Raw genomic sequence first — 20,569 nt, 5'->3', positions numbered from 1 at the left:
TTATTGATTTTATTTTCCATTATCCATGACGTAGTAAATCAAATCACAATATTGAATTACAAAATGGGTTTCAGATAAGTGGAGAAATCAATAATATGTCAAAGTCAAACTAAAATAGAAAAAAAAAGAAGATAAAGTGAAACCCCCTTAGCCGGTGTTAGGGTTTAAGGCTGAAGCATTAAACATCGGCAGCAGAGTGCCGAGGTGTCTGTATTCAATGGAGTCTATCGTTGCTTCACTTTTGAGCAGTTTCCGACGGGTTCCTCCGGCGGCCATCCCGGCGGTGCTCGACTGCATATTGACATCCACCGCCGCCTCTCCGTCCTCATTCTTCCATCGCCTTCTTAATGAATTTCCCCACATCTCGAAGGTGCCATTTTTACCATTTTCTTCTATTCTCCTCGCACCTGTTTGCACATCAAATTTATCTTCGTTACCTATCTTCCTTTGCCAATTTGAATTAAACTGTAATTAATCGTGCAAAGCAATTATCATGCTTTAAAATTGATTCATACCCCATTTAGTTATATGTTTGACGAGGAAACGTCAAACAAGTTGCATTCACTGTGGCTATTTTCCTAGAAGGGGGAAAGCCCATATGCACCTGATGCAAGAACATAAGTTATGAAACTGAACCACTTCAGTGCCATAGTGCCTTGTCTTCCAAAGTGATGTTTGAGGTTAGGTAGATGGCATTCTTTATATGAAGAGCCTTGGAAATCTTAGAAAGCTTGCTTGACTTTAGAAAATCTTAAACGACCAGCACTTGACCTTTTCAGTAACCAAGATGCGATTTTCATGTAGGATATTGCGCAACAAGGTGAACAGATGGACAGTGAGCAGTGTAACTCTGTTGCAACCTATGTGGCTGCCTTATCTCACTTGGTAAAGAAGTCTGGTGAGTCATTTTGCTATTGAAGATACTTCCATTTCATTACACATTTCATTGTCTTTTTTGCATACGATGTTATGCCTATCTTCTTGAATGGAAAATGCTCCGTTTTGACTGAATTTAGGTAGCAGTCGATATATTTTTTAACCAGAAATGAAGTCTACTTTTCATACTGTCAGCATTGGTAAATACTCCCTCTGTCCCCAAACAATATTCTTCCTTTTCCATTTTGGTCTGTCCCACAAAATTAGTCTACTTCCATTTTTGGCAAGTTTTTCTCTATTATGAGGTGGGCCCATTCTCCACTAACAATATTCCAATCACTCTCTCTCTCTTACTTTACCATTTTCGGGTTAAAACCCGTGCCGCCTCCAAAGTCCCTATTTTTATGGGACGGAGGGAGTATCTAACTGTTAATAGTATACTAGGTTGAGCTGAGAATTAGGAAATTCGTGACACTTTGATTGAGACACCATCGAATCTCCGGTCCTTTTTTTTGTCGGAAAGCTACTTTCGAGCTACTGAATAGATGACATTATCTTTTACAATTTGCAAGGACGGTTAGATGATTAGAGCTCAAAGGCTTTGTTTGATTGTTTTGTGGCTATAATTTCCTGCAGGTCCTCATGACATGCATATATTTGTTTGTAGTATTTGGATTCCCTTACTGAAGTTAGTTTATCCGTGTGACCGTGAGCTATTTAACGAGGTAGATCATTAAATTTCTGTCTTTTTACCAACATTCCTGATTTGTATATCAGTATATGACACTCAACCTGCTTCTGTTTAATGCTTTTATCCCTTCCTCTGAGTTCAGGTTTCAAGTCTGTTTCTTAATCTTGTAAAAGAAACAAACAGCTGGGATGTTCTAGAAGAGACCATGGTTCCTCTTCTATTAGGATCAGTTGGTTTATCAATGGGTATGAGTCAAAGTGAGCAGTTTGCAATATACAAATGGAGTGAAAATCCGATCTCTAATGGTTCCATGGATGATGGCATGAAACCCACACCGCTTGGAGACTTTCACAGCAAGTTAATAGAGAGCTGTGTACCAAAAGATGTTTTAGTATGTAATTCTTATTGTATCCCGTTACATATTGCTTGTAATATTTTAACTCTGACCTTGGATGCTGCTCTTTGGAGTACTTATGAAAATGTTATACCAGAGTCAAGTGTAGCTAGTGGATCCTTGGCAAAAACTTTTGCAGGGAAAATCCTATGGGACCTTTCTAGTTTGACTCTTAAAATGCTTATGCAAAGTTCAGAACATCGGTCAACTGCAATAAAATTTCTTCTTCCATGGATTTTTAATGCATTTGCACGGGAATATACATTCAAAGTAGCAGTTCCTGGGACCTCTCATGTTTTAACTAGGTATATAAGTTTGTATCACTAATGCACTAAAATCAGCTCTGCAGTTACCTAAGATTTTATTTTAAAATTTTAGCGTTTTGTTGGTGTTACAGGGAGGACAATTTTGTAAAAATTTGGAAGTCTTGTAAGTTATTGTTTGTGCTGGGATCTTTGGAGAGAAGAGATGCTTATGATATACTTTCCCTTTATTTCTCTGTTCCATCACCAGCTGATGAACATAAAGAGTTGGATATAAGTGGAAGAGAGGGAAAATTTCAATTAAGAGATGACCTAACATTTTGGGATGAGATAAAGAGAGGCTTGGTAAACACAATTTGACCTTTTAAAATTTAAATGTATCTTCTTGTTGAGTAAGCCTTCTGTGAAATATAATGTGCGTATTGCTTTTTTGTTCCTTCTAAAGCTTGATAAGGAGAGCTTGTTGAGGAAGCAATCACTGCTGATACTAAAGACAATTTTAAACTTGAGCAAGGAAAGGAAATACCACTCTGATATTTTTGAGGAAGTATCCGAGGAGAAAGGTTCTCGTTCTGATACGATGGGCAAAAGAGGGAGGTGGGCAGACAAAGAAGCCCAGTCATTGGGCGTAGGAAGAATATGCAACTATAATGAAGTAATTTCCACTGGCTGGTATAGGTGGGAGGCCTTTGTTTTTCTATATGAAATGCTCGAAGAATATGGTACTCATTTGGTTGAGGCAGCTTGGAATCACCAGGTTTGAAGTCCTAATTTATCCACCATGTTAAGTTCCTTTCTTCTTTCTTAAACAAAGTGGTTCATGTACTTTCTGTACTAATCTGACAGATAAATCTTAGTGGTTGAGTTAGCTTGAATACACAAACCCCTGTTTATAAATCATGAAAACATGGGAGTTTCCATCTTTGATTTCAATAATGTCCGTCTGTTGAAGTATGCCAATAGCATGTTCATGTTTTTTGCTTCATTTCTTGCCTCTTATGTGGTTCTCCTGATCTCCTCAACAATTAAAATGCAGCTACTTGAGGTGTAGTAATAGTTAGGGGGAAACTATATTGTTCATAACATGTCCCCTGTTCTCACAGGAAATAGCACTTTTCCATAACCTCCAGACTGGCATATATAAGTGATGTCATTGTCCTTGAGTTTGTCTTTACAACGTGCTTAAGTTACTAAATTGCCCGTTTCTGCCCCATTATGTGAGTTAACTTATGCAGTTATGCACTGAACTCCTGGTTGCTAATTTTAATCTTTGTTGCGTTAATGACCTATAGTGTGCTGTACATGTAGTGCTGCCACCTGCCAGCCACTATCTTATGGCAGAATGACCATTATTGACTTTTTTTAACATTTCTCCTTTTCTTGCTGGCTTTCGTAGATTATGCTTTTGCTTCGTTCTCTTCCATCAGAAAACACTGTGTGCTCTGCTAATGAAGAACTCTATCACAGTCGTATGGCGACGGCTAAGCAAATTTTTGAATGGTTAGCAATCTTATGGGAGCGTGGCTTTTTCCATGACAATCCTCTAGGTACAATAGATTATTGTAGCTTCTGATTTTCGTTAATAGATGCTGCTTCTTTTTTTCTCTTGTCTATGTTGGTATATATGTTTTTGTCTTCTGAAGACCATTAATTGATTTTTATTGCAGTGAGATGCCTTATTATGCAATCATTCTTGTCCATTAAATGGGATAACTATGGATGCTGCGCAAGAGTAGTGCCCACAAGCTTCATACTTGGTCCATTTACTCGAGCATTAAATGATCCTGTGCACCACAAAGAATTTGGTTTGTTCATTTTATTTATGACTTGCAAATTGTAGAGTAAATTATGTTTCCATTCAGACATGCACAGTTCATCAAAATTTTGTTCTGTCATAGGTGCTAAGGAAATATATTCTTCTTGGGCAATTGAAGCATCATCGAGATTTCTTTGTCTATATTCTAGCTATATGGAAGACAGGTATGATGATATGAAGGCTTACACAATAGTTCTTCAAACTAACTTGCATATAAAACTTTGTGTTAGACTGTTAACTATACGGAAGACCGGTATTGTGCGGATGAAGTCTTGGTGGGATCGATTAATCCCAAAGCTACGACTTTTGCCACTATTTAACAAATCAATAATTGACCGACTTAAAGTTGAGCTGTGTGGCATGTGGAATAATCTTCGCCTAAGTAAAAAGACGTCCATCATTGATGTCTATGTACTTATTTTAACGACTTCTTTAAAACATGTAAAGCGTGTTTGATGGGACCGAGTTCAATTATTTCCGATTTCTTTTTGTACTTTGGTTTCAAAAAAAGAAGAAACTAAAATAAATATGAAAAGATGGCCTTTATTTTAAGGGCTAATCATATTTTATGTCCCCAAGCGACCAAGCCCAACCTATGTTTCAATTCTGAAAAAAGTTTGATTTATGTCCCTCTTGGCGTGATCCGATGATGAAACATTGAGTGAGCGATTTGTTTTGTTTAATCTGGTTTTGTGACCCCAATTTTCACGTTTTCCTTAAAATCCCAGAAGTTGGAAAAAGTTCGATTTGCAAACCAATCAAGAAGAAATAATATAAAATGATGTTTACGTTGTTTATTTAAATTGAGAACTTGTTTATATTATTTGGTTTATGATATTATTTTTAAAGTTATAGTTGAAGCCATCTGATCTTATTTCAGGCAGCACATTTCGTTTCTGGTCGATCTGTCTCTTGTTCCTAAAATGCATTCTTTTGGACGGGCTGGGCTTATTTGCCTTGTGGAGTGCATAGCAGCTGCTGCTTGTCGTGATCTCAAACCTGATAATCATGATACTGATGCTACCAGTAATGTGATCATAGGTGAATCAGTGGCAAACTTCTGTCAAATTGATAGAGGTCACGTATTAGATGTTTGGCGGTTTATTCTCGAGTGCAGCAAACAACATTTTAATACTAAATACCGTCGCCAAGGTACTAAACTAGTCCTGTCTTATTCTTCCATCTTTCTGCTAAAGAATGTCTTTCTGACCTTAAGCTCTGTTTTAGTTTGCGAAAAGATATTAGCAGCTGCTGCCTCAGTGATGTGCGGAAGTGATGTTCCTTTGGAGATCCTTTCTCACTTCATTTCTAGCCTGCCTCGTGAATATACTGATTATGGTGGTATGTCTAGGTTGTGTGCTAATGTATAGTTTTTACCCGCATTATATACTGTTGTAGATTGGCTGATGTATTTGTTTTTTCTGAGTGGATACATCTCTACAACTCTTTTTGTTTAGGTTCATTGAGATATGTGGTTCAAAAATGGCTCCGTGGCCATGATTTTCAACTTCTGAAGGCTCTTAATGGATTTCCTGGGAACTTTCTCACCTATCACCAGTCACAAGATTCACAATCTACTTTTGACGATGAAGAATTGGAGGCATGGGGATCTGAAGCAAAACGTTGGGCTCGAGTTCTTTTTCTTGTAGCAGACAGTACGGAGCACATCAGACCACTTTTCAAGGTTTTTATATATATGAAAATGTGTTTGCATGTGTTCATTGTGTATATGCTGTTGTAGTGAACGAGCCTGAACTTGCTATCAAGTTTTTGATTTCATAGACAATTTGATGTACTTGGGAAGTAAGCATAAATGAGAGTCTATATGCTATTTGGGGTCTGGAAAACTTGCACATCTGGCATATTTGTGAACATTACAAGTGAGTTCTATATTATGACAGAAGTTGTTGATTCATTAATTAGTTAATTGAAGCTGACAATGAATGGTCCCATGCCACCTTTTTCTGTTAAAAACATATGCTGCAGACATATAATGATTTACCCACTGGTCCCACTCTGAACATGATCGCCAGCTCAACTTCTGAAGTAGTGCAAATAACCAAGATATTGTATGACTTGATCTGAAATGGGTCCAGAGTAAGCACAGCCTGATGAATCCATATTATCACTTATACACTATAATATTTGCCTGGGCAGTTTACATTGTTGAAGCAAAACTGAAGGAGTCAAAAGGCCTGGTGCTCAAAAATTTATTTAGTTAAAGGAATATACATAGGAATTTTTCTATAATGAAATTGCCCCCCCAAAGAAAGTGCAAAATATTGAATTTACTGTGGTGTAAGTTTTTTTTTTGCTCTGTAGACTCATGTGAGGATGGAAGACTCATTCATAGCTAACGGTCTCCAGAATGGACATTTACTAATAGTTCTGTTACTAATATTTTTGAACTTACTTTATCTTACTTAGTAGATATTTGAAATAGTTCTGTTAATCATAGAGAGCATTTACCAAGTTCACATTTTGGTCAGTTCTTCTAGCTATGTTTGAACCTCGATGTATTTAGATATTTTTCTCCTGACTTCTCTCAAATTTTGTGTGCATTAAACCTTTCTGCAGTTCATTGAAGATCACGGACATGCCATCTTCAAAAAGAATAATTCAGAGCTGACGGCAGTGAAATTTCTCATTCTTATTGCTAGTTTGATTGAGGAACTTCAAGTAATCAAAGAGAAAGTAGCTATTGTTCCAGTTACAAGAATAGTGAATGAAAATCTTAACATGCCTACAATTGTAGATAACTTCAGTTTCATGGAAGAATCAATTATCTTTGACAAGTTTGGAGTAGTATTTCTTTCATTTTTGGTATGGATCACCATTATAGTTTTCAGCTTAATAAAATTGTGGAACAGCTTCATATTGTTTGTTCATATGGTTTGACAGGAAGAATTGATGTCATTTACCAAATTATCGTGTTCTGTCTTTTGGTCATCTGTGGTCATAGAGGACATGGCCCTGCCAGGTTCAATTAGAGGGAGACTAGGGGGTCCGAGTCAAAGGCGCTTACCCTGTTCTCCATGTACTTCTGTTTTGGAAGCTGTAAGATTGTTCATATGTTCTCTGTATTTTATTCCTTGTCATTTCAAAGCCTTTCATTTTTTTGTGGTTATAGTTTTTCATGTATTCTTAGCTTCTGCCTTCATGACACCGTTGACTCTTCAACTTGTCCATAACAAGTGATGACAGACAGATTTTCTGGAAGTAGTGTGAGTGATAAAGTTGAGTAAGTAGCAGTTGAGAGTTTTGTGTTATATATATATATTTGTGTATAGGGAAGGGTTAGGATACAAACCATGAATTCTCTGTGGAACATGTTACATGTATGAATTCGGTGGCTAAGTATGAATTCAAAAACTTGAATTTTTTGTTACCTGTGGGATTTGATCCCATGACCACAAATTCATGCAGCAAGGTGATGAATCGACCGTAGATCGAATCCTTCTTTCCCAATGATTCTTGCATCCATCCCTTACCCCAAATCTGTTTGGAAGGTTCCTGCTAGGCAGATTCAATTTTTTTCAAAGTTCTTGAAAAAGCTGCTCAGTCGTGATGAGTTTCAAGACCTTCTCGTACATTCTTCTTTCCCAAATTTGTATAGTCTGTGTAAATTAGTCTGAAGATATGGACTGTTTCTTTTTGAGTTGCTATTATTCTCTAAATTTATGGATCCGTTGAATGTTGGAGTTGGTCGCACAATATTTAACCATGTTCAGTTACGTGTCTGGTTCAATCTAATCAGGGAGGATCTGTTAACAAAAGGGGCATAGATTATTGGGCGTTATTGTTCCAGGGTATGTGTTGGTCTATCTAGCTTGAAAGGAATGGAGGAAGCTTAAATGATTCATATGGATATGGAGTTTTGGAAGGTCTTTAGAAGGATTAAATCTAGGATGGTATTGTGATTTTCAAATCACAATTAAGTTTAAAAACCAATTGTGTTTGATTTTGTTAATGATTGGTGTTCCACCCTCTGGATTGCCTTTGATTTTTATGGATCATTTGTGCCTTTGCATTTCTCATCCTTATTAGTCAAATTTTTTGTCTCTTATCCCACCACCCAAAAAATTAAAACCAAAACAAAAGAGAGAAAATACAAGACGGAACATGAGAAGGTTGTTGTTTGTTCAGAACTGGTGATACAATGAATGTCTACAATCAAAATGGAGATGTTGTAATATCACAAACATATGTATTTACTGATAATTGAGATGAAGTGTTCTGTGTTTATGAGAGTGCTTTGAAATAAGTATTCTTAATTGATGTCAAAGTGATTCATGTCAACATATTTGTATATTGTACTTGGAGCCAGTTGCTGGCTTTGCCTTTGGTTTATTTATTTAGTTAATTTTGTCAACAGCATTTTAGATTGTCAAGTTTTAATTACACTGTCAAGTAGTTACTTTTCCATTTAGTTTTCCTAAGATTTTCATTTCTCTTTCATCAGATAACATCCGTAAGGACTCTTGCTTCTGTGTTGAGATGGTGCGTGCAGTACAAAACAGATGGGCTGGTTCATTCAGCTGAAAGCTTCCTCTGGAAGCTCTGCTGGAAGATTATCACAACTCCAGCACCTATATCGGAGGTGTTTTAAGAAATTTGATAGTTGTCATGAAATGATTAATTAGTCGTAGTGTATTTATTTTTCATCTTAATACATTGTTTGCTTGAGTGGTGTTTTTACTGAATAAATGTAAAGCAGGTTGAAGCAGAAATACGCATAGCTGCTTATGAAGCATGTGCTTATGCTTTGAAGGACTTAGTGTCTGTATTCTTCCCAGTGACATTGGATATTATGACAGACAGTGATGGTATATTTCAATCAGAAACAGATGACAATGCTCGGTTGGATATGTTTGTTAGCACTTTTATGCATAATATCAATCAAATTATTGACGGGGGAAAATTGGCTCGGACACGAAGGGCAGTTTTGATGAATTGGAAGGTAATACTACCCTTTCATCTTGTTCTAATAGTCTCTTGAGGAATTTTATTTTGCCTATGTAATGTTAATACCTGATATCACTACGCAGCAAGGTAGCTAGCATATATAACAATGTAGAATGCGCAACTTATACTTGCATTTCACTTTTCCAACATCTGTGAAACCTACTCATGGTGTTGAATTTTAGGTAGTAGTTCCGTGGCTAAGACTTCACTTGTATAAATAGTTTGGTGGTGAGATGAGGATCACTATAGTTCTATAGTGCTTGCTTTCTTCAAATATCATACTATAATTAACCTTATATTTCTCAAACACTGGAGTTCGTTACAGGCATGCACATCCCTGACTGACATTTGTATCATTAACATTTGTAGTGGTTAAGAAGCCTAATGTCCTAATAGGAGCACATTGGATGAAGAATTGAAGTAGATACATTCTGCAAAAAGCCTTTACTATCACAAAAAGCTAGACATTTTGTTTATAACTTTTTAATGCTCCACAAGCCTTAACTGTAGTAAGTATAACTGTGCAAGTAGCAAGCCAAATGCAGAAAAAGAATGATCCCAGTGTGATTGTTCATTGTTGTATATGATTCAACGTTGAATTAAATATTAAAAATGAAATGCTAAATAAAATAAAATAATTCAGATTAATTTTGCCTACAAAATAATCATAACCGTAGGACTTACAGAGGGCCTTGTGGATTCTGACCAAGATGGCGGCATTGTGCTGGGAAAGCATATGGCTACTCGCAAGATGTCCCTTTCCAATGGTCATCCTTTAGTACCTTTTTATGTGGGTTGTGGTATAGTTGAAACATACAGAGGAGATGTCTATGAACTTTCCGTGAAAAGGCTTCCAGGGATATTGGTGAAGTCAAGGAACCCTTCTTTGGGGTTTCCGAAGACAACTCAGCTTAGCTAGAGTGGTCTCTCTTTGATTTGAAAATTGCAAATCACAAATTTGTTTATCTTTCTGTTTCTTTTTAGTTTTTAACACATAATCGTCACAAATTTATTTTCATGTCTGATGTATGTGGTGTGGGGTGCCTTAAATAAATGTCACTGAGTCTTGAAACAGGCATAGGTACTTGCTTTGGTAATAATTTGACATCTGGCCATCTGGGCATTCATATTCTTCTTCTGTGATTCTAGGCAGTTCTGGACCATTCATGACTTCTTAGTCAATTCATAGTACTGATTAGTAAAGTTTTTTCGCTTTTCAGTGGTGTCTGTTCAGAATCTCTTTTCATAGTTCTGGACCATTCATGACTTGTTAGTCAATTCATAGTACTGATTGGTAAAGTTTTTTCGCTTTTCAGTGGTGTTGTTCAGAATCTCTTTTATCCATACCAATTAATGCACTTCACAATGGAGTTCAATTGGAGACCTGTAAATCTTTCTTCTCAAACGCAATTGCGACACATATTTTTTGTGATCTTGTTGGAAGGTAAGAAACTAAATGATGATTGCAGGCTGCCATTTTAAGCTATTCCTTCTGAGTAGCTGTTGGAAATTACTTTCATCCACTAATAGTTGGCTCTATCACATGTGGTGTCAGTAGGTAAGAGGCTTATGCCGCATATCTATATCTCATGTGAAGACATGTTTTGTGGGATGGATATGCCTCTTACCTACATGACATGCATTGAACTATGTGTTTGAAGTAGTTTGGTTACAGGGGCAAATGTAATAAAATAATCAACAGCTTATCCGTCCATAGTTATTTTAGTATTGTTATTATCAGTACTATATCTTTATTTCTTTAGTCCTTTTACAACTTCTATTTTCTGAATGCATTAGTGGTGGAAAAGATTATATAGTTTCATTGTGCTTCATCGGAGCTTTTAGTATGTTTTTTACTTTTTTTTTGCAGTAGGCTTATCTTTGCTTTTTTGGTTTGAGTTTTCAGCCTTGAAAATGCTGGGGAGATTTCAGTCTTGCCCATGCTCAGATGTGTTAGGTTAAACATTGAACTGTTGGCTTCCCAGATACAGGATCCAGCAGAATTTTTCCGTGGTGGAATATCTATCGAGGTAAGCTCTGCAGTTCAACTAAATACGTTGCTTTATATAATGAAATAATATTCAGTTTTTCTTTGTAAGCCACATAATCTCAAAATATTCATTGGAGCTGTACGGCTTAACTTCCTGTAAATGCTTGTCTTTGTAGATGATGTGGCTTTTGGTTAATTCTTCATGGGTACTGCATATCAACTGCAACAAAAGGAGGGTGGCTCCTATTGCTGCACTTTTATCATCTGTCTTGCATCAATCAACGTTTGGAGATCAGCTCATGCATAAATCTGACGATGGTCCTGGACCTATGAAGTGGGTATGTTTTATACTCCCCCTCCCTCAAAATGAGGTCAATTTTCTTTTTTGACATGTTTGTGCGAACCATCATCATTTTGCAGTTTGTTGAGAAAATTCTCGAGGAAGGGACGAAAAGTCCACGAACAATTCGTCTTGCTGCGCTACATTTATGTGGGCTTTGGCTAGCCTATCCAAATACGTTGCAATACTATATTAAGGAGCTGAAGTTGCTAACTTCTTATGGTTCTGGTATGCTATATTATTAAGTGCAGCATTATCCATTGCGCCTTGTCCACAATATACTGTGACAGGCTGCGCTGTCTGGAACATATCTCATTTTGTGATTTATTTATCGATTTATCACATCTCTTTTTGTACAGTTGCTTTTGATGAGGATTTTGAAGCAGAACTGGTTGAAAATCATGATGCAAGGGCTGAGGTTTCACTGTTATCGAGAAGCCTGGATCCTGAGTTAACAGATGTAAGTTACCAAATTTGATGTATCAGTTCCGCAATTGCATATTTCATGCTTACTTCGATGTTTCATTTTTTCATTTAATCATAGGAAAATGATTCATTTGTTAACCGTGCTTCCGTGGAAAGTGAACTTCACCTATGTTTTTAAACGCACACACGACATGTGCGTTTTTTTCCTTTTCTGGAAATAAAAAAGGTTCCCATTTTGGGAACCTTTTTCATGGATTGACCCTAAAATAGAAAAAGCCTAAGTTTGGGCTTCATATGAAGTGCTTACACATTCTCATATCGTATAACACCCTTATTTGGAAGCAAAAACAAAGTGTCCCATTTTGGGAATCTAGTTGTGTTGGATTTTACCATTTCCAGAATTTTGCCTAATATGAAGAGTGGTCACGAAAATGATTAGTTTCGGTAAACAGAATTATTGGCAAAGCGATTGTCTCTATCTGTTCCAATGCAACATTTGTCTGTTTGCTTACGGTAGCCAAGTATGTGGTTGACATGTACACATGATATTAGGGTTGCATTTTTCACTATTATGCACTCCCTCTGTCCCAAGGAAGATGACCCCTTCCTTGGGCGGCATGGGATTTTATGCAATTTAGTTTTGTGTGATGAGTGGAAAGAATACAGTAAGAGAGAGAATAAAGTAGAGATAAATGTGTTTCCATTTTTAGTAACGAGTAATCTTGGTTGGGGCAAACTAAAAAGGAAAGCGGGTCATCTTCGGTGGGATGGAGTGAGTACAATTTTATGGTTTAACTCATATTTTGCACCTCGCCAACATGGAATTTAGCAATGTTGTCAAATATCTTCCATGGCGGTGCCATGGCGCTATGTCGTGGCAGTTTTTGGTGAAAACGCCATCACCACATTGGTTTTTAGCGTTTTTTTGTGGCAGCTGCCATGGGCGTGGCGCTATGGTGGTCGATTTTGACTTTTCAGCATCAATATTAGTGGTAGGAAAGTCATGATGCCTGTACTTGAAGCAAGTTCTGGAATAACACTCGTATTCCATTTTTGTGATTATATTTGCAATGTAGGCTGATAGATGATCCTGCAATCCAATGCGATTATTCAAAGATGTATTTGTTTTATTTTTAAAATTAGTTATTATCTCCTCTATGAATTGGGTGGAGCTTCTATCTTATGCTATATCTTTTTGAAATTTCTGACTAAGTAAGACTACAATGCTTCTGATCAGGTGTTTATCAACACGGAGTTGTATGCTCGAGTATCAGTTGCCGTGATGTTTTCCAAACTTGCGGACATCGCGTATTCAGACAAGTGTACTTCTACAAACGAAGACAAGTGTGCAATTATCTCATCTAGCAAATTGTTTTTGCTTGAACTCCTGAGCTCTGTGGTATGCTTTTTTTTCATAGTTGTTTAGCAGCCCTCTAACCCGTCGTCTTGTTGTTTCAATGTGAGAGGGTAGGCACTGGTCTTCTGTCAGTGGATTGCACATACACAGATATTTTACTCATGTGCTGTCATGCAAAGATGACAGTTGAACTAAGAGATGACTACTTGCTACACTCAAGTTCAAATAACTAATGAATGCAGTATTCCACTTCCATTGACAAATACTACCTCTGTCCTTGAAAAATAGAAACTATTGAAACGACACGAGTTTTAATGCACAATTGGTAAGTTGAGAAGAGAAAAGGTAGTGGAAGTAGTGTTAGTGGATTGTGGGGTCCATGTCCTAAAATAGTAAGTTTAGAAAGCTTCTATTTTTAAGGGACATCCCAAAATGGAAATAGTTTCTATTTTTAAGGGACGTAGGTAGTATGGTCCTCTGAAGTTTTTCTTTTGCGGATGCTTATCTTTTTGTGGTAGGTGAAGAACAACCATTAGTCTTTATGCCTGTATCTTTAATCGCATTCAGAAAATATCCTATACAACCTTCTGAGTTGTAGTTTTCTTTGCATTGTTTCCCAACAGCATTATTTACTAGTTACATGTTATTTTATGCTAGATCATAATTGTTTCCACTCTTATTGGGTATGGATATGGGTAAGCGCTTATCAACTGCTTATTCTGATTTATTGTCAGGTGAATGAAAAAGATCTCTCTAAGGAGTTGTATAAAAAGTATAGTGCGGTAAGTTCCTGGTGGAGACATGACAACAAAGTGCAATAATATGTCTAGTTGAGGAATTATGAACTGTTCGACTTTATGAACTGGATGACTTTTTCTTTATGATGTCATTTTCTCAAAATACAATATTCTTTGGTCTTTCCTCATCTTTATCCATTTCTATTTACGAGTATTGTGCTTAAACATATATGATAAAAAAACACTTGGGAGTGAGTTCAATAAACGTATGGGATTTCAAAATCTATATTAGTTTTTCGTTATCATATTCATAATTCTTGCTTGATGGTGGTCAACATAATGAACATAATTTTCCTTATCCATGTTTTTACTCTTTGCAGATTCATAGACGGAAAGTTCGTGCATGGCAGATGATATGTGCGTTGGCTCGTTTTGCTGACCTAGATATCGTTGAGGAAGTGACATTAAGCTTGCACACTTCAATTCAAGTGAGTAACTTCTCTCCAATTCCGAGTTTTCTTTGTTCAGCTGCCTTAATTAAATTTGGCTTGGATGCTCTAATTGCTCCACATGAGAGGAAAGGGTTGTTGTGAGTCTTTGATGGGTTCAATACTTCCATGGTTGGAACTGTAGATAATATAAGGGTCAAACGGAATAATAAAAAGGAAATAATTTATTTAGCTCTGTAGCACAGGGAACTTCTCGTGTTCATATTATTGTCCCATGAAACTTGAAAGTTGAGAAATGGATTAAGGCTATTAAGTTCTTGAAATTCTTTTGTGCATTGAAAGGTACAATTTTTTGGTTTATCATTCAGGGATTTATCCCAATACTTGATTATGCATTCCGGGATATGGTGGCGAAGAAGTATTCTTGACTCTTTTTATCTCGCTTCTCATAGGAAAATTGCTGCACAGGCACCACCTTTCTGAATTATAATTGTTGATGTTCTGATATTCATTCTCATGTGTTTTGCAGAGGAACAATTTGCCCTCAGTTCGGCAGTACATGGAAACTTTTGCCATATATATGTATTTGAAGTTCCCTTTACTTGTGAGTACATAACTTTTTGCTTTGCCTCTGCCCCCTACTCCACTTTAAAGTTGAAAAAAACAATGTCATTTGCATAGATAAGTTTCTTTTCTCTCTGTGCCTACTATCTTTATTTTTAAATTATGCCTACTATTTTCTCCTTGCTGTTTTCTTTTGTCTATGTTAAATTCTGCGACTATAATGTTGGGTGATACATAGTTCGTACTTTTTACTTTTTGATAAGAAACAAGATTTATAGATTGAGAATGAGAGTATGTTTAGCCTATTTTACTTTCAATATTCTATATTGGGTCCCTCTAAATTGGTGGTTAGTATTGAAAAATTATATGTAATTCGAAAGTCCAGCATACTGATAATATCGGATTATTGGTATAGGGATTAAAGTAGGCTTCTGAGGAAGCTGTCTAATATTTGTCTTGGGAATGAGAATTATCTGTTAAACTAGAGTAAACTAAACACAGTGAGATCACATCATTGGTAATGAATTGAAAATGCAGCAGCATTGACAATTTTAGATGGTCGTTACTGAAAAAGTTGAGAGATGTATAGTTTTTCTGATGTATTATGCTCAATTTTCTGTCTTTCACTTGTAAAATTTTCTTTCTTATGCCTTTATCCTTCTCATTTTTACAGGTTGGCCAACAATTAGTTCCTCTGCTAAGGAATTATGATTTGCGGCCGCAGGTGAGGAAAAACTATATGCTACTCCGTATATTTTTTTGTTTCAGTTTGAAATTTTTGTTATTAATTTTCAATATCATGAAATATGCATCACAATAACGCCCTGCACAAAGAGTCCCAGATTTGATCTCGCATTGGTTTACTCATGATTCCTGAATTTGTATTTCTGAAATCTATAAATATGAGGAAAGTTTAGCCTCAATATAAGTTAAGTGGGTGGAATATATGCCTCTTTGATCCCTAACTAACAAAGTCTTTTGTAGGACTTTGAATGTACTCGCTAAGAAGATATAGTGAATGTTTGAACTTTGCTATGTTTAAAAATACTCCCTCCGTCCGCGAATAGGAGTCCCATTTCATTCCAGCACGAGTTTTAAGAAATGTTAAGAAAAGTGGGTGGAAGAAAGTTAGTGGGATATGGGACCCATTTGTATATATTAGTTTTAAATGATATGTGAGTGAAATGAGTTGGTGGAATGTGGGGTCTCTTTACCATTTATAGTAATAATGAACCGGGACTCCTATCCGCGGACGGACTAAAATGGAAAAAATGAGACTCCTATTCGCAGACGGAGGGAGTAGTTATATTATAATGATTTTCATATTGGGACTTTTAGTATCAAGTTCTTCAAGTGTTTGTACAAGTGTTTGTAGTTCACTGTTTACTAGCACTATGCATGTATCAAAAAGAATTTCCTTTGATGCATTCCATGTTATTGTTCTTTTGATTCATTCCATGTTATTTCCTTGGTTTTGAAGTTAACAGTTCCAGAATTTTCTACTATGAGTAAGCACCAGTGTCTCGTAACCTAAAAAAATGAGACCATATTTCAGAAAAGTACTGTGCATCGCACCATCGCCATAACTAAAAGAATCGTGATTTTGGTCCTAGTTTGACTGTTTGAGTGTCAACCTAATATCTTGTATGCAATCCACTTATTTCAGGTGGTATTAGGGTCTCTTGCCATCGTTTTTGTATCTTGTTGGGCTCATTTCATCATTATTGAGCTTTTATTTGTTGAATATATAAAATCTCATACATGGCTTATATTAGGTAAAACTGGTGATGGCCCCAAGATTCTTACCTATACAGTGCTCTATAATGCAGGCTTTGTCATCATATATTTTTATAGCAGCTAATGTCATTCTTCATGGGGAAAAGATCCAATCTGGGCATCTAGATAAGCTGCTTCCTCCAATAGTTCCATTGCTCACATCTCATCATCACACTTTACGTGGATTTACACAGGTCACACTTCATAAATGGAGAATGTTTCTTATTCTCTATATGTGGACCTTGGACTATTGTATTTAATCATTAGTATTAAATTGCAGATATTGCTATACCATGTCCTTGAAAAAATGTTTCCTGATTCAAATCCTGCGGCCTGCTCTTCCATGTCCTTGGAAGGGAGGTGCTTTGTTGATTTGAGATACTATTTGGAGCACAACTCAGATTGTACACGGTATGATTATCTTATTATGCAATTCTTGGAGTTCCTTTTATGAAGGTTAGGTGCGAGTTGCGTATTACTGGTCCTACCACAAGGTTTCCCTTATATATTGGAGTCTGTCGTCTCTCACTAGTATATTGATTTATTCCGTCTAATTAGTAAATATTAAAGTGTAGGTTGCTGGAATTAATCTTTAATTACATAATTTGCATTTAGTAATAGAGTTTCATCTAAGTTCTTGTGTGCTGTAATAATGTAATTTCATATTATGGACACCAGTTTATGTGGATCGTTCTCTCGCTGGTGTTTTATCATTTTATGTTGAAGGTCATATGTTCTACGGAGTGACATGCAGAACTGCTTCACATTTATGTGCTGAACCTTTAGAGCTAAGCCTAACAATATCAGAGCTGAACTATGGGTGTTATGTGCATTCAGTGGTCAGCGTCTGAATATAACATAGTATGCGGTATCCTTAATCAGTATCATGATAAAGAGACCAAGTCCCAGAGGATCATTGCTAATATACCATTATAAGAAAAATGGTTTTATACTCTATAATTGGTCAATGGTAACTGACTTGCAGGAATCGATTTGAGTGATCGAGAAAAAGGCTACAAAACATAATTTCCTTGAATTTAACATAATAAAATTGTAGGTTGTTGGATTATAAAATGTAAGGATTCCTAAAATAGTCCATGGCCCAGGTATACAAGTCCAAGAGGAGTTAAAATAGAAGATCTTGTGTGGCCTAAACTTGTTCAAATAGTATGTCACTATTGTGATAGTTTACACTTCAGAATAACTTCGTTTTACTTTGTAAGAGTTGCCAGATAGGGAACATAAGTGAACACGGGTTGGTACTTATTGTAAATTTTAATAGGAAATTTCAATCCAAAGGGCCCCATCTTGTATTACCTGCATTAAATACAGCAAATTTTTCCCTGCACAATCTTGATTCTTGTATTGTTGTCTGGACATGAGACATGAGTAGGTCTAAACTTGGTACTGCTCTATATTTCTTCTTGGTTGGTATTGAAGGCTGCATATGCTGTGATTCCTTCTTTTGTTAGTGATCTCTATCAATTATAATGCAGGTTAAGAGCTTCCATGGACAGTTATCTTGATTCTTTTGATCCTATTAAATCTGTATCTCCAGCTGGGATTTTTACTAACAGGGTGGAGGTGAGTTATGATGAACATTTTTTTGCTCTTGCGTTTAGAGCTTAATTATGTGAAAACAGATTGCCTGTAGTGTGGGACTTTTTTTTGCCGTGTCCTCAGTGAAATATGCTAACGATAAGAAACTAGTGACTAGCAAAACAAATTACTAGAGTTGGGACATTGATTTTCTTTGCCAACTGATGTTGACACTCAATTCCCTGCTAGAGTTGGGACATTTTGGCATAGCTAAGATTTTATTTGATTTTTACTCTTCCAAAGCTAGGAGAAACTATTCTAGAATGATAGGAAATTAATTCCTTTTTTTATGGTGGTACGCCATCCACATATGTATTTCATAAAAATGACTACTTATAACATGCAATATCTCTCCCTAGAAGAGGTGACTCGATTAAAATATACACTTTGTGATTGTAACAATAAGAATAATTGGAGATTTTATATACTCCTACTTGTTAATAATTCAAGTATAATTATATAAGGTAAATCTTAAATTTACATTTTCGAGCTATACCTTATGTAGCTTGCTAACTACCTAACATACCGACTAATATCAAGAACAAGCTTGGTGCATTCATGCGAATGAAACCACTAAAGGAGCTTTCAAACACCAAATTAGAGTAGCTTGTCCGTAGCTCTGTTCATTTACACCCGTGTATAGGTCTATTTAGTGCCAGTAGTTCTGGCTCTTTCTTCCTCACTTCTTAACGCTCCATACTGATGATATTTGTGTAGGAGCAAGAATTTGAATGCGTTCCAGCGACACTTATGGACCGAGTTATAGATTTTTTGAACGTAAGCACCAAGCTACTGCATTTTACATTTTCCTTTAGGTTTGTGGCTTATAATTACTTTTTACAGGAAACAAGGGAAGATCTTAGGTCATCAATGGCTAAAGATGCAGCTGCTATCCAGAGTGAGAGCATCCATATTGATGAACGTCCTAAATGTCCTGAAACACTGGACTCCAATGGAGGACACTCCACAAACCAGCTAGGAAAAGAACTCCTATATGACTTCCAACGAAAAATTTCCCTTTCCAAGAATGAGAAGCTAGAAACGGGCTCAGCAACTTTCTTGGATAAAGGGACATCTCGTGGATCATTATTGGGTGCGTCAACATGAATAACTTGTCTCTGCTCTCGTTCTTGCTTTAAAGCATGTTAGACATACTCTACAAGTTTCTTTCCTATCTTGCTGATTTTCTTATGAAGATATATTAACTTGATTTTCTTGAATCATGAAACGCAGATATGGAAAATGAAGATCATCTTCTTGACCAGTTGCTAAATACAAGGGGAGAGATAGGCGAGAAGTTAAAGGCAAGCAGGCAACAGATTATCATTCAAGCATCCCTAATAGATCGGATTCCCAATTTGGCTGGCTTGGCACGGACTTGTGAGGTAACACTAGACATTGTTTACCTTCTTACTTGTGGTCACATCCATATATGCCTGACTTGCTTCGTACATATATTTTTAGTACATCTCTGTCGTGTTCAATTATTGACAGTTATATATTCCAGGTATTTAAAGCAGCTGGACTAGCCATTGCTAATAAGAATGTACTAAATGACAAACAGTTTCAACTTATCAGGTAATAATAAATCTTGTCACATTTTTTACTGTAATTCTTTAGAACTGTCTTGTCACATTTTATGATACTAGTAAAATAAAATCCTCATAATGATCTACAATCTACTATATGGCAATTGTAAATGTTTGAGTTTGTTTGATCAGTGTAACAGCAGATAAGTGGGTTCCCATGATGGAAGTCCCAGTGGAAAGTATGAAAGTATTCTTGGAGAAAAAGAAACAACAAGGTTTTGCAATCCTAGGTCTCGAGCAAACTGCACATAGCATACCATTGGACCAGTACAATTTCCCTGTAAAGACGGTAAGTCATCCCATCCCCTGCACAGGCTTGATTCATATGGTGTTTTGTGCGAAGTAATGCAAGAGTTGTTTATGAGCATTCAACATTTGCAGGTATTAGTTCTGGGTCGGGAGAAGGAAGGAATACCCGTGGAGATAATCCACATGCTGGATGCTTGCATTGAGATCCCGCAATTAGGTATTGTTAGGTCGTTAAATGTTCATGTCAGTGGCGCCCTCGCGCTCTGGGAGTATACTCGCCAGCAGAGGTAAACCTAGCACTCAAAATAACTTGTGTCAGCTTTCAACTCTCATCTACATCTATATTAAATATTAAAGTAAACTTTTCATTGTTATATTTTTTTGGCGCTAGATTTTGAAAATTAATTTTCTGTTTTTAAGCTGCAGCGTTTTATAAGTTACAAATCATGCGCACCATACACACACACACACTCACACAAACTGAATCA

The 20,569-nt window shown here is 36.5% G+C and overlaps 1 protein-coding gene across 2 annotated transcripts; it reads left to right on the top strand.

Moving 5' to 3' along the window:
- The first annotated feature begins 115 nt into the window (after positions 1 to 115).
- On the top strand, positions 116 to 20,500 carry LOC121757352. 2 transcript variants are annotated; one of them, XM_042152902.1, is made up of 35 exons: positions 116 to 370; positions 805 to 898; positions 1,513 to 1,601; positions 1,710 to 2,266; positions 2,359 to 2,569; positions 2,670 to 2,981; positions 3,621 to 3,771; positions 3,892 to 4,029; positions 4,123 to 4,204; positions 4,921 to 5,192; positions 5,268 to 5,381; positions 5,498 to 5,724; positions 6,618 to 6,863; positions 6,942 to 7,097; positions 8,503 to 8,640; positions 8,758 to 9,000; positions 10,322 to 10,449; positions 10,912 to 11,035; positions 11,172 to 11,333; positions 11,416 to 11,563; positions 11,695 to 11,795; positions 12,999 to 13,160; positions 13,853 to 13,900; positions 14,236 to 14,343; positions 14,834 to 14,908; positions 15,542 to 15,592; positions 16,698 to 16,838; positions 16,925 to 17,055; positions 18,141 to 18,228; positions 18,961 to 19,020; positions 19,087 to 19,336; positions 19,477 to 19,628; positions 19,751 to 19,821; positions 19,965 to 20,121; positions 20,214 to 20,500. In XM_042152902.1, the coding sequence occupies exons 1-35, from the start codon at positions 218 to 220 to the stop codon at positions 20,370 to 20,372; spliced, it is 5,499 nt and encodes a 1,832-aa protein (XP_042008836.1). In that variant the 5' UTR covers positions 116 to 217; the 3' UTR covers positions 20,373 to 20,500. The 2 variants fall into 2 exon arrangements, with proteins under 2 accessions (XP_042008836.1, XP_042008837.1); XM_042152903.1 differs by having other exon boundaries at positions 350 to 370; positions 1,544 to 1,601.
- The last annotated feature ends 69 nt before the right edge of the window (positions 20,501 to 20,569 follow it).

The sequence above is a fragment of the Salvia splendens genome, chromosome 12, assembly GCF_004379255.2.
Source record: "Salvia splendens isolate huo1 chromosome 12, SspV2, whole genome shotgun sequence".
Lineage (NCBI taxonomy): Eukaryota > Viridiplantae > Streptophyta > Magnoliopsida > Lamiales > Lamiaceae > Salvia > Salvia splendens.
The sequence above is the reverse complement of the archived record's forward strand: the minus strand, read 5'-3'. Positions and strand labels throughout refer to the sequence as shown.

Coding starts and splice junctions, on each gene's coding strand:
- LOC121757352 (XM_042152902.1), top strand. CDS start 218: ATGGAGTCTATCGTTGCTTCACTTTTGAGCAGTTTCCGACGGGTTCCT. Junction 17,056..18,140: donor CACAACTCAGATTGTACACG/GTATGATTATCT, acceptor ATTATAATGCAG/GTTAAGAGCTTCCATGGACA. Junction 20,122..20,213: donor ACAATTTCCCTGTAAAGACG/GTAAGTCATCCC, acceptor CAACATTTGCAG/GTATTAGTTCTGGGTCGGGA.